The sequence below is a fragment of the Osmerus eperlanus genome, unplaced genomic scaffold (assembly GCF_963692335.1).
Source record: "Osmerus eperlanus unplaced genomic scaffold, fOsmEpe2.1 SCAFFOLD_97, whole genome shotgun sequence".
Classification (NCBI taxonomy): domain Eukaryota; kingdom Metazoa; phylum Chordata; class Actinopteri; order Osmeriformes; family Osmeridae; genus Osmerus; species Osmerus eperlanus.
The window spans coordinates 37445-50745 of record NW_026911943.1 but is presented as its reverse complement, the minus strand read 5'-3'; the positions used below and the strand labels follow the sequence as shown (position 1 = coordinate 50745).

At 53.7% G+C, this 13301-nt stretch overlaps 2 protein-coding genes across 2 annotated transcripts; one reads left to right on the top strand and one right to left on the bottom strand.

The window, feature by feature from the left end:
* Positions 1-184: 184 nt before the first annotated feature.
* On the bottom strand, positions 185-7220 carry slc26a11 (solute carrier family 26 member 11). The gene is made up of 16 exons (XM_062456092.1): positions 6571-7220; positions 6204-6376; positions 5997-6105; positions 5629-5821; positions 5140-5225; positions 4912-4991; positions 4672-4817; positions 4275-4453; positions 3952-4024; positions 3667-3778; positions 3478-3533; positions 2907-3047; positions 2477-2604; positions 2160-2259; positions 1751-1884; positions 185-1047 (listed from the first exon to the last, which is right to left on the bottom strand). Exons 2-16 carry the CDS (start codon positions 6323-6325, stop codon positions 940-942), a joined length of 1767 nt encoding a protein of 588 aa, XP_062312076.1. The 5' UTR covers positions 6326-6376; positions 6571-7220; the 3' UTR covers positions 185-939.
* A 54-nt stretch (positions 7221-7274) lies between these two features.
* On the top strand, positions 7275-12486 carry sgsh (N-sulfoglucosamine sulfohydrolase (sulfamidase)). The gene is given in 12 exon segments (XM_062456097.1): positions 7275-7542; positions 7690-7850; positions 7973-8078; positions 8234-8565; positions 8683-8764; positions 8939-9022; positions 9025-9183; positions 10034-10200; positions 10957-11004; positions 11006-11039; positions 11042-11076; positions 11664-12486. Coding segments are annotated over 12 exon segments (1581 nt in total). The 5' UTR covers positions 7275-7451; the 3' UTR covers positions 11946-12486.
* Positions 12487-13301: the final 815 nt, after the last annotated feature.

Genomic DNA, 13301 nt, shown 5'->3' with positions numbered 1-13301 from the left:
ATTAATAATTAGTTAGGACGTCCTCCGCAGCTCTAACTCGTTTTATTAAAATCAGAACAAATAGCCTACAGCAAAAATAAATAGGCTAATGTAAAAAAAATGAATGTACAAAACATTGTTTGTATATTGCTATGGAGACAGAGACACAGAGAAACATTTAACAAGATATCATTTTTTATATAATGTTATAAATGAACAGGCATTTCAAATCATCAGCCTCTTTTGGAATGTTCACCAAATGTTCTCGAAACATCAACGTTTTTTTTTTGTGTTAAAACTCTTGAATAATTAAATAAAATCTGTTTGAATAATGTAGTACCCAAACTCGCCACTAGCTGGAATCAAAACACTATAAAGCAGAACCTTTCAATTTCGACTGAAATTGAGAATTGTACTCTTCGAGACAGCACAACACTAGACACATTAAAAACACGTTATTATAAAAGTCAAATCTCTTGACTGTGTTGTGCTTCCGTGAGCATGAATAATTCAGTTTGGTCTTAGTGTCATTTTTTTATTTTTTATTATTGTTTGTCATTATTAGTTAATTTTTGTTGTTGTTTTGCAAGCAATTGATTCTTATAACAAATGAATGACGTCTACAGTCGAAGATCACATCCCAACAACTGTTTTGCTCTGATCTAACCCTAACAAGTAAAAAAAAAACCATCACTAATTATTCACTTATTAGTTTAGTGTCCCCTGATTGGTGGAAAAAAAAGATCCCTTTGTGATTGAGTCTATAAACGGCTGCACAGCCAATCAACCGGCTGCTATCACTGTTGAGCTCTGCTGATTGGCCAACCTCCAAGTCACTCACTGCCACTCCCACCATCAGTTCGTCAATGACTTCTTTACTGACATTCTCCCCTCGTTGATTGGCTGAGTGGCAAGTCACACACAAAAAAAATTATTGTCCGTGATTGGCTAATAGTAGTGTCAGTCAGTGATCGGATTACCCGATAGGCTCTGAAGGGCCGCCTCCACGCTGTCGGCGAATCTGAGTCCCGGCAGGTCCGCTGCCGACAGAATCTCCAGAACAGAGGACTGAGAGAGAACAAGAGAGGAGGAGAGAGAGAGAGAGAAAAGTGAGTGATAAAGGTCAGCCTGGTTGATTAATTACTGTGTAGTCCTTTAATCCCTCTCCCCCTCTCTCCCTTCCTCCCCCAATCCATCATTCCTCTCCCTCACTCTATATCTCTTACTCTATTCATGTATCTTTTCCCCCTCCCTCCCCTCCTCTACCTCCAGACCAGACCAGGCCCTCCCCTCCTCTACCTGCAGACCAGACCAGGCCCTCCCCTCCTCTACCTCCAGACCAGAGCAGACCAGGCCCTCCCCTCCTCTACCTCCAGACCAGACCAGGCCCTCCCCTCCTCTACCTCCAGACCAGAGCAGGCCCTCCCCTCCTCTACCTCCAGACCAGATCAGGCCCCCCCCTCCTCTACCTCCAGACCAGACCAGGCCCTCCCCTCCTCTACCTCCAGACCAGACCAGGCCCTCCCCTCCTCTACCTCCAGACCAGAGCAGACCCTCCCCTCCTCTACCTCCAGACCAGACCAGGCCCTCCCCTCCTCTACCTCCAGACCAGACCAGGCCCTCCCCTCCTCTACCTCCAGACCAGACCAGGCCCTCCCCTCCTCTACCTCCAGACCAGACCAGGCCCTCCCCTCCTCTACCTCCAGACCAGACCAGGCCCTCCCCTCCTCTACCTCCAGACCAGAGCAGACCAGGCCCTCCCCTCCTCTACCTGCAGACCAGAGCAGACCAGGCCCACTCCTCTCAGGGTGAACTGGGCCAGCAGGTCCCTCAGCTCGTTGACCACGGTGTAGTCCAGCGTGCTGACATGCTGGCAGTCCAGGACTACAGACCTGGGGGGGGAGGCTGGGGGAGGGAGGAGGAGGAGGAGGGAAGGGGGAGGAGTGAAGAGGAAGGAGGAGGAGGCAAGGGGGCAGGAGGAGGAGGGAGGGGAGAGGAGACAGGGATGAGGGGTGGGGGAGGGATGGAAGAAGGGATGGATGAGAGGGAAGGGAGGAGGAGCAGGGAACATTTTTACCTTAATTCCAGAGAGCCTGTTAACCAAAACATTCTGTTTTGGTTAACAGAATGTTTGTTTCTGTCTCTCTTTCACACACACACACACACACACACACACTCACCCTGTAAGGCCTGAGTGTGTATGACTCCACTGAGGTATTCTGCAGCAGGGAAACTGAGGCCACTCCCTATCTCTACCACCAACACACCATGATCTGACACCTACACACACACACACAGACGCATGCACACACACACAAGAAAAAATCAACAGTGGCGTTAGAGACATGCAAACACAACGCAAGAATGTCACACTCACCCTCTCTCTCTCTCTCTCTCTCTCTCTCTCTCTCTCTCTCTCTCTCTCTCTCTCTCTCTCTCTCTCTCTCTCTCTCTCTCTCCCCTCCCCCCTCCCTCTCTCCCCTCCCCTCTCCCCCACCTTCAGTCTGGGACGGGCTGTGTTGTAGAGCAGCAGGACTCCGGACACGCCCACTCCTCCCAGAATGCCGTACTGCACCTCCCAGAAACTCATCAGGAATGTCACGGTGAACGGGAGCAGGTCCAGCTCTGACACACACACACACACAGACACACACACACACAGACACACACGGGCGTTGGAAATTCTGAAGGATTTCACAGAAACTCACACACAGCCACGTTTGTGTGCCAGGATTGTGACTGTAGTTGTGTGCGTGTATACATGTGTGTGTGTGTGTGGTTGTGTGCGTGTATACATGTGTGTGTGTGTGGTTGTGTGTGTGTATACATGTGTGTGTGTGTGGTTGTGTGTGTGTATGTGTGTGGTTGTGTGTGTGTATACGTGTGTGTGTGTGGTTGTGTGTGTGTATACATGTGTGTGCCCCTACTCCGTGTCCTCCAGAGCCGGCCTGCGGTGCGGTAGTCCACCATGGGGGCCACGGCACAGATGATGACGGCCGCCAGGGAGGCCTTGGGGATGTAGTAGAACACCGGCATGAGGAAGGCCAGGGAGAGGAGCACCACCACACCTGGGGAGGGAGGGGGGGGGGGGGGGGGGGGGAGGGGGAGGGGGGGGGGGGGGGGGGGAGGGGGAGGGGGGGGGGGGGGGAGGGGGGGGGGGGGAGAATGAGTGAGTGTGTGTGACAGCAACATTACCGAACTCCACCAGTAGAGGAACACAAGTCAGTTAGTGACAAGCTTCAGGAGAGAGACACAGACAGAGAGAGAGAGAGAGAGAGAGAGACACAGACAGAGAGAGAGAGAGAGAGACACAGACAGAGAGAGAGAGAGAGACACAGACAGAGAGAGACAGAGAGACAGAGAGAGAGAGAGACACAGACAGAGAGACAGAGACACAGACAGAGAGAGAGAGACAGAGACAGAGACAGAGACAGAGACAGAGACAGAGAGAGAGAGAGAGAGAGAGAGAGAGAGAGAGAGAGAGAGAGAGGGGCTTACTGGTGACTATCCCTCCTGCTGGAGTACACACACCGGTCTGAGAGTTCACTGCAGTTCTGAATACAGAGTAAATAGTTAACTACTGAACACACACACACACACACTACACACACACATTTTTAATCAAGCTGAGGGTAAACATCACATGATATCCTTGTATCCTGTTAAAGACTGCACACACACACACACCTGCCGAAGCTGCCAGTGACTGGGTAGGCAGACACAAAGGATCCCATGATGTTGGTCAGACCAATGGCAAACAGCTCCTGGTTGGCATTGATCCTATAATCATTCTGACTGGCTGAGGACAAACCAGGAAATCATAGAACAACCAATCAGATCATAACATCAATACTGACTGAATAAACGGTAGAAAATTGAATGGATTAATGGATGGATGATTTATAGATTGGATAAATTGATGGATGAATGACTTTATGAATAAATGGATGAAAGTAAAAGGATGAAGGTTACCGAAGGCCTTGGCGATGGCGATGCTTTCCAGCACACCCATGAAAGGGATGACAGCCAGCCCCCCTCCGAAATCCTAACACCGGATTGGTCAGAGAAGGTTGTCACTCATCCCTTGACTCATGTGAGTGTACAGTGATGGTGCTCATCATAATAACACCGTAACGCTATTGGTTCAGAAACGGTTGACGGACAAGCACTTCCTGAACAGAACAACGAATGGTTGGGCTAGACCCTCCCAGGAAGAATCCTCATTGTCAACACAAATCATTGGTCAACACCCACACTCTCCTCTCCTCCAATTGGCCCGTCCTCCCGCCACTCACCTCTACGATGTTCCAGAAGGGCACGAGGGTTCCGTTGGGCGTGGTCTCGGAGGTGGGCGGCGGCCGGAAGGGCGGGAGCCCGTGGGAGGTCTTCCCGGTGATGGTGAAGACGTGCAGGCCGTAGGCGTCCCAGGAGAACGCTACACAGGACGCCGCCACCACCACCAGCGCGTTTCGCACTGCACACACAGGAAGCAAGAAGTGAGGAGACAGGAATTGAGGAAACAGGAAGTGAGGAGACAGGAAGTGAGGAGACCGGAAGTGGTGAAACAGGAAGTGCAGGGTCAGGAAGTGAGATACAAGGGATGAAGAAGGAATGGACACACACACCACACACACACACCACACACACGCACACACACCACACACACACACGCAGTCCTGGGGTATAGCTGACCAGTGGCGACGCCCCAGACCAGGCAGCGGGCGACCCTGACGTGGGCGGGGCCTCCGTCCTCTGGGGGCGGGCCCAGGGTGTTCTTCATCCAGGTGAGCAGGACCAGCAGGAGGAGACACAGCAGGCCCAGAACCACATCTCCTGTCCTGTGGGACGACACACACATAAACACACACACATATGTATACACGCACACACCCACATATACACACACACAAACAACAAATCCAAGCAGTGTACCTGGCCTCTGGGATCTTGTGGAAAGTGTAGTACACCTGCAGGAAGAACTGCTGTGGAACATCCTTCAGACCCAGGAGATTCTGCACACACACATACACACACACACACACACACACTCTGAGGACAGACTCCTGAACAAGCTGAAACGCTGCCTCACATACACCATAACCTAAATCTAACCAATCAAATAAATTGTTCTGAAGAAGAAAGAGGAGAAGCCGTGTTCACCTTGATCTGTCCGAAGCCGATGGTTACCGCGGCAGCACAGGTGAAGCCTTTGATGACGGGGAAGGAGATGAAGTCCAACAGAAACCCTGCAGAACACATCTCTCACAAGGTCATCCCTCCATCCAACCATCCCTCCACCCGCCCTTCCCTCTATCACACACCTCTCACATGTAAACCGTCCTTCTATCCCTCCATCCATCCCTCCCCTTTCCCTCTCCCCCTCCATCCCTCCTCATTTCCTCCCTCCCCCCTCCTACCCAGTCTGAGCAGGCTCATAGAGGTCTTCCCCCTCCCTCCCTCCCCCTACCCCTCCTACCCAGTCTGAGCAGGCTCATAGAGGTCTTCCCCCTCCCTCCCTCCCCCTACCCCTCCTACCCAGTCTGAGCAGGCTCATAGAGGTCTTCCCCCTCCCTCCCCCTACCCCTCCTACCCAGTCTGAGCAGGCTCATAGAGGTCTTCCCCCTCCCTCCCTCCCCCTACCCCTCCTACCCAGTCTGAGCAGGCTCATGGAGGTCTGGATGGCTCCACAGAGCAGGCTGAGCAGCACGGCCCGGCAAGGCCTGCCCCCCACCAGCGGGGCACACAGCAGGGACATGATGGCCGTGGGTCCCAGGGTCACATCCTTGGAGGTCCCCAGCACCGTGTAGATGAAGCCCCCCATGAAGGCAGAGTACAGGCCGAACTGTGGAGGCAGGGACGAGGAGAGGGTGAGAGGATGAGGGAGGAAGATGGAGAGAGGAGGGGGGAGGAGAGAGAGAGGGAGGAGAAGGGAAGGAGGACAGTGGAGAGGAGAAAGAGACCAGCATGTTTACGGCTAACATGTATAACCTGTATACAGCTAAGCCCCTCCCCCTCACCTGGACAGGTAGGCCGGCCACCTCGGCGTAAGCCAGGGCCTGTGGTACGGTGGTCAGCCCCACGGTGAGGCCTGCGATCAGGTCCATCTGTAGCCATCTCAGCCTGTACCTGGAGGAGCAGATCACCTGGCACAGTCACTGCTACTGTTTCGAAGACATATTTTTTTTGCATTTTTATGCTCCCTCCCTCCCCCCCCCCCCCTCTACCTGGGCAGCCAGGTCAGCAAGGGCAGCCAGGCGCTGAGGCTACTGTAGGAGCAGCAGGCTCTGAGGAGCTCCCGGCAGGAGGGGGCCCCCAGCAGCGGCCGATCCGCCAGAGGCTCCATCATCCTGGGGGAGGATCCAGGACAGGAGAGCCCTGTCTGGAGAGGGGGGCGGAGCTGGAGGGAGAAACACGGTAGAGAAAGAGAGGCACCGAGTGGGTGATAAAGAGAGGTGCAGAGGGTGGTTATGCGGTACACTTCAGTACTGGGGTGAGGGGATGATGGAGGACGTTGTAACTGTGTATGATTAATTACAGAAACGGGGGTAAAACTCTCTTTTTAAAACTCTTAACTGTCACACAAATACTCACAGATGTGTTTAAGACAGCGAGATGTTTCCTGTCTCCTGTTTTCTCGTCGTGCTACGTCAGAGTTAAGTCCATCTCTGCCGTCAGGAGAACCAGCTGGTATCAGGGTTCCGTCTCACGTGGGCTTTCGAATGCGGCTGGTGCCGAATGTGTGCAGAACGCGGTCTGTTGACCTCCAGTTTTACGAGAAAGAATCCCGAAAGAAAAACCGAACGAATTGAACTTGACTTCAAGTTAGATCAGAACGCGTGAAGCCGTTTTTATACAGGAAGATTTGCATAGGCTACCTGTTATACAACCTAGGCGTTGCTGCTGTTAGTCTGGACGACCGTCTTGTAACAACGACTTGACAAAATGCATGACCATTAACTCATATTTCTGCTGTGTCAGTACAACTATTTAGATTTTATGACAACCATAGGCATTTCAATAGGACACTTGCAAACCCGACAGTTACACAGGATTGGTTGTAAATGTACGCGAATGTCAGCAGGCATCACCGTTGATGTAATAGGTACATGTGTGCTTCAAACCTTTGTTTCTCTGTCTTTTCTGTAATGAGTTTAATTCCAAAAGAGGAGCTGCTGTTGACATGGAAATCACTGCTCCCCCCAACAACTTCCCCAAACCCGCACATCTTCCGTGCGACAGGAAACTACTTGTCACACCAAAACACCGCATCTCATGTGACTGTAGTCATGTGATCACAGTGGGCGGGACTTACGAAGAGTCAGGAAAAGCGAGTTGTGTGTCAAGTTTCAATCTTAATTTTAAAATCATGAAGATCATTTGGAAGTAAACTAGATAGTTCATCCAGATAATTTGGAAGTAAACTAGATAGTTCATCCAGATAATTTGGAAGTAAACTAGATCGTTCATCCAGAATGCGCGTTTCGCATGGATTGGCGTTTCTGTTTCTTACGGCGATGTGCTACGTAGGAAAATCAAAGAGGAGAAATGTTTTGCTGATTATAGGTAGAGTTCAATGTATTCTTCTCCGTCGTTTCCCAATCTGCCTGTTTCAAACTGTATTCCACCCTCGCTTCTTCTTCAACTATCTTCGTTTTTCTTTTGCCTTCTCTCCCCCCGTCCCCCGTCCCGTCTCCCGTCCCACCTACTCAGCGGACGATGCTGGATTTGAAACCGAAGTCTACAATAACTCGGTGGTCCGCACCCCGCACCTGCGCGCTCTGGCCCGCCGCAGCTTGTTGTTCCAGAACGCCTTCACGTCCGTTAGTAGCTGTTCCCCCAGCCGCTCCACCATCCTCACGGGGCTACCGCAGGTAACTCTCTCTCTCTCACACACACACACACATTCTCCTCAGAGCTGCTGCATACACACACACACACAGAACACACTTCCTGATTGAGGTCCCCATGTGAACTCACCTGTGTGTGTGTTCAGCATCAGAATGGCATGTACGGTCTGCACCAGGGAGTCCATCACTTCAACTCCTTCGATGGAGTCCAGAGCCTTCCTCTGCTACTCAGCAAGGCCAACATACGCACAGGTAAACACACACACACATCCTTCTTCAAGAGTCCAGAGCCTGCTTGATTATCGATCACAAAAAACAAGTGTACTGCCTTTCTCCCTCTTGTTTCCTCTCATTCTCGTTCTGTCGCTTTCTTATCCTTCTCCGTCCGTCCCTCCCTCCCTCCTCAGGTATAATAGGGAAGAAGCACGTGGGTCCTGGTCCAGTCTACCCCTTCGACTTTGCCTACACCGAGGAGAACAACTCCGTGCTGCAGGTGGGCCGCAACATCACACGAATCAAGCTGCTGGTCCGGAAGTTTCTACAGACGCAGAAGGAGGGGGGAGGAGGGGAGGAGGAGGAGCGTCCGTTCTTCCTCTACGTGGCGTTCCACGACACGCACCGCTGTGGCCACTCCCAGCCACAGTACGGAGCCTTCTGTGAGAAGTTTGGGAACGGGGAGAGCGGGATGGGCAGAATTCCCGACTGGAAGCCGGAATACTACACCCCCGAGCAGGTCCAGGTGGGACCATGACCCCTGACCCCTGACAAATACCACCTATTAACCATGACCTGTAAAATAGGACCTATGAACTGTGAAACATGCTCTCCTGCCTCCTCCCCCCTACTCGCCTGGCAGGTCCCGTACTTCGTACCCGACACACCCACGGCTCGCGCTGACATCGCTGCCCAGTACACCACTGTGAGCAGGCTGGACCAGGGTGAGGGGTGCACACACACGTACACACACTTCCTCATTTGTTTCCACAGATAAACACACCTATACCTCTGTAAAGACTTCCCCCCTCCCTCACCCCCCCTCCCCCCCTCCCCCTCCTCTCTCTTTCTCTCCCCCTCCCTCCTCCCTCCCCCCCCCTCCCTCCCCCCCCCTGCAGGTATTGGGCTGGTCCTGCGGGAGCTGAGGGAGGCTGGCTATGAGAACGACACGCTGGTCCTCTACAGCTCCGACAACGGCATCCCCTTCCCAACGGCAGGACCAACCTGTACCACTCCGGAACCGCAGAACCCATGCTGGTGTCCTCGCCGGAACACAGGGAACGCTGGGGGGCAGAACAGCCAGGCCTACGTCAGCCTGCTGGGTGAGAGGGGGGAGAGAGCCAGGCCTACGTCAGCCTGCTGGGTGAGAGGGGGGAGAGAGCCAGGCCTACGTCAGCCTGCTGGGTGAGAGGGGGAAGAGAGCCAGGCCTACGTCAGCCTGCTGGGTGAGAGGGGGGAGGGAGCCAGGCCTACGTCAGCCTGCTGGGTGAGAGGGGGGAGGGAGCCAGGCCTACGTCAGCCTGCTGGGTGAGAGGGGGGAGAGAGCCAGGCCTACGTCAGCCTGCTGGGTGAGAGGGGGAAGAGAGCCAGGCCTACGTCAGCCTGCTGGGTGAGAGGGGGGAGGGAGCCGTCAGCCTGCTGGGTGAGAGGGGGGGAGAGCAGCCAGCTGCCTACGTCAGCCTGCTGGGTGAGAGGGGGAAGAGAGCCAGGCCTACGTCAGCCTGCTGGGTGAGAGGGGGGAGAGAGCCAGGCCTACGTCAGCCTGCTGGGTGAGAGGGGGAGAGAGAGCCAGGCCTACGTCAGCCTGCTGGGTGAGAGGGGGGAGGGAGCCAGGCCTACGTCAGCCTGCTGGGTGAGAGGGGGGGAGGGAGCCAGGCCTACGTCAGCCTGCTGGGTGAGGGGGGGAGAGAGCCAGGCTACGTCAGCCTGCTGGGTGAGAGGGGGGAGGGAGCCAGGCCTACGTCAGCCTGCTGGGTGAGAGGGGGGAGGAGAGGGGGGACAAAAAAGAGGTCAAGATGAAAAGACTTGATTGGGAGAATAGGACTGAGAGGGAGAGAGAGAGTAATGAAAATTGCCAGTTCTGACTTTCTCCACATTCCCAGGATGTAACAGCACTAAGGTACCACCAGGGGAGACACAGTGCTGCTAATATAATACTGGCTGACCTCCCCACTCCCTTGTTTTTCTTACTCTCTGTCCGGACTCTTTCTCAGACATCACCCCCACCATCCTGGACTGGTTCTCGGTGCCGTACCCGTCCTACCGGCTGCCCGGTACCCCGTCCGACCCCGTGACCCTGACCGGCCGCTCCCTCCTCCCCGCCCTCGCCGCCGAGCCCACCTCCTGGAACACCGTCTACTCCAGCCAGAGCCTGCATGAGGTGTGTGTGTGGAGTGTGTATGTGCAGTGTGTATACGTGTGTGTTGCGGGTGTTTGGGATTTACAATTATACGTGTAAATGTCCAAAAAGACTGTTCTCCTTCCTTCTATAAAAATGATAGGCTAATTATATTTCCCTCCCCTCCCCCCCTCCCCTCTCCCTCCCTCCCCTCCCCTCCCTCCTCCTCCCCCCCTCCCCTCCCCTCCCCTCCCTCCCCTCCCCTCCCCTCCCCCCTCCCCTCCCTCCCCCTCCCCTCCCCCTCCCTCCCCTCCCCTCCTCCCCTCCCCCTCCCCTCCCCTCCCCTCCCCTCCCCTCCCCTCCCCTCCCTCCTCCCCTCCCCTCCCCTCCCTCCCCTCCCCTCCCTCCTCCTCCCCCTCCCCTCCCCTCCCCTCCCCTCCCCCCTCCCCTCCCCTCCCCCTCCCCTCCCCTCCCCTCCCTCCTCCCCTCCCCTCCCCTCCTCCCCTCCCCTCCCCTCCCCTCCCCTCCCCTCCCCTCCCCTCCTCCCTCCCTCCCCTCCCCTCCCCTCCCTCCCTCTCCCCCCTCCCCTCCCCCCCTCCCTCCCCCCCTCCCCTCCCTCCTCCCCTCCCATCCCCTCCCCTCCTCCCCTCCCCTCCCCTCCTCCCTCCCCTCCCCTCCCTCCTCCCTCCCCTCCCCTCCCATCCCCTCCTCCCCTCCCCTCCCCTCCCCTCCCCTCCTCCCCTCCCCTCCCCTCCCCTCCCTCCTCCCCTCCCATCCCCTCCCCTCCCTCCCTCGCAGGTGACCATGTACTACCCTATACGCTCCATCCAGCAGGGGGCGTATCGGGCTGCTCCACAACCTACACTACCGCATGCCCTTCCCATAGACCAGGACCTGTATGTATCTCCCACCTTCCAGGTACACACACACACACACACTACCACACACACACACACACTACCACACACACACTACCACACACACACACTACCACACACACACACACACTACCACACACACTACCACACACACACACTACCACACACACACTACCACACACTACCACACACACACTACCACACACACACACTACCACACACACACTACCACACACACACACTACCACGCACACACACTACCACACACACACTACACACACACTACCACACACACACACTACCACACACACACTACCACACACACACACTACCACACACACACTACCACACACACACACTACCACACACACACTACCACACACACTACCACACACACACACTACCACACACACACACTACCACACACACACTACCACACACACACACTACCACACACACACTACCACACACTACCACACACACACACTACCACACACACACACTACCACACACACACTACCACACACTACCACACACACACACTACCACACACTACCACACTACCACTCTCCCTTCCCTATAGAACAGATTATGTTCCTCCTCCCCCCCCCCCTCCTCTTCCCCCAGGACCTCCTGAACCGGACAGTGTGCGGTCGTTCCACCGGCTGGTTCAAGACCCTGGACCAGTACTACTACCGGCCCCGCTGGGAGCTGTACGACCGGCGCGACGACCCTCATGAGACCCGGAACCGGGTGTCCGACCCGGCCCTCGGCCCCGTGCTGGAGGCCCTGCGGGGGGGCCTGGAGAAGTGGCAGTGGGGGACCGGGGATCCCTGGGTGTGTGGCCCCGACCGGGTCCTGGAGGACAAGATGGAGCCCAGATGCAGACCGCTCCACAACGACCTCTGATTGGAGGGGAGAGGATGGGTTGTGGGGGTCGGGCCCTCTGATTGGACGGGATAGGATAGTCCTGGTCGACGGGTTGTGTCGGGGTCTCTGATTGGACGGGATTAGGAGCAGCGACTGGAACACGGTTGGGTTGTATGTGGTTTAGATTAGTTTGTTTGTAACCTGAACATTTTAGCTGGACACTGAATTGACCACAACTGGTTTCGAGAGGCCAGCACAGAGAGACTGTGTGTTTCTGGTTTTGACTGCAACAGGACCACAAACGGATCGAAAGGGAATCCAACCGACCACCTTCAGTCACACCACACTGCAAGTTCAGACCACAAGTCAACCACAAAGATGACATAGACAGACACTGGGAGCAGTGGGTCTTCATCCAGACTCTGATGTGGTCCCAAACCTGTCGCTCTTTATTTTCTTAAAACATTCCGGATTTTTTTTTTAACTTTCTTTCAAATCAATCACATGCATTGATTTGATCAAAACTCATAGGTCATGGCGCATTGTGTGTATTTAATAAACTGTATATTCTTCTACTGTATATTACGTTCAATTATGTGTCGATCTCTGTGTTTACATGTGCTAATAACGGTGTGCTTGCATGTCTGCCTAAACTTTCACAGACGGAAAGGAAGAACTAGGCGTTGGATGAAAACCTCTGCTTAACAAATAAAATATCAAAGTAGATAAAAGTTTCCCGTATTCCTACGCCGGGGATGACTGAGCAAGTTCGTATTCTCCAGTAGAAATTGAAATTGTTCTTTTTTTTTCTTCTTTTTTTTACTACTGACAGTTGAAGTGAAGTAGTCTCATCGCGCCGTGTCTACTAAAATCATCAAAGATGCATCCGTGGCGTAGCCAGTTTTAATTATCTACCAAACGTTTTCTACCCAGGGTTTCGTACGCATGAACGGGCAACTCTGTTGGAGACGTCAATAGCAGAAGGCGTTCAGGGAAAGGCAGTTCAAAAGCCGTTTCAACCGTCGAAACGAAGTAGCTAATGGAAACTACTAATAAAATCGTTTGATATTTTAAAAGGAATCGATTAATTGCTCCCCTTGAGGGAATTTCTGAACGGTCCGGTTTGAGACTTAAAATACAAGTGCACCGTTTGGTCCGTTTGTTCTACATATCAGAAACAGAATTTGGATTACTGCCATTTAAGTTTACTCAAACAAGGAACTTGCTTAGGTGGGTTGGTGCATACAATAAACAGAAAGATAAAGATAAAACAAGTAGGCCTACTGTAGTATTTAAAAAAGAAACATTTCCAATAAAAAATACTATGAAATAACATGAGCAATATTGCAGTAGTCTATATATAGATTGTTAGTGAATGTAACTCGTCAGATAGAT

Bases quoted from the DNA above. Each gene is read 5' to 3' on its own strand.
- slc26a11 (XM_062456092.1), bottom strand. From the start codon at position 6,325: ATGATGGAGCCTCTGGCGGATCGGCCGCTGCTGGGGGCCCCCTCCTGC. The intron at 5,822-5,996 runs GTGAGGGGGAGG...CTGCCTCCACAG, and splicing joins TGGCCGGCCTACCTGTCCAG to TTCGGCCTGTACTCTGCCTT. The intron at 4,818-4,911 runs GTACACTGCTTG...GTCGTCCCACAG, and splicing joins CACAAGATCCCAGAGGCCAG to GACAGGAGATGTGGTTCTGG.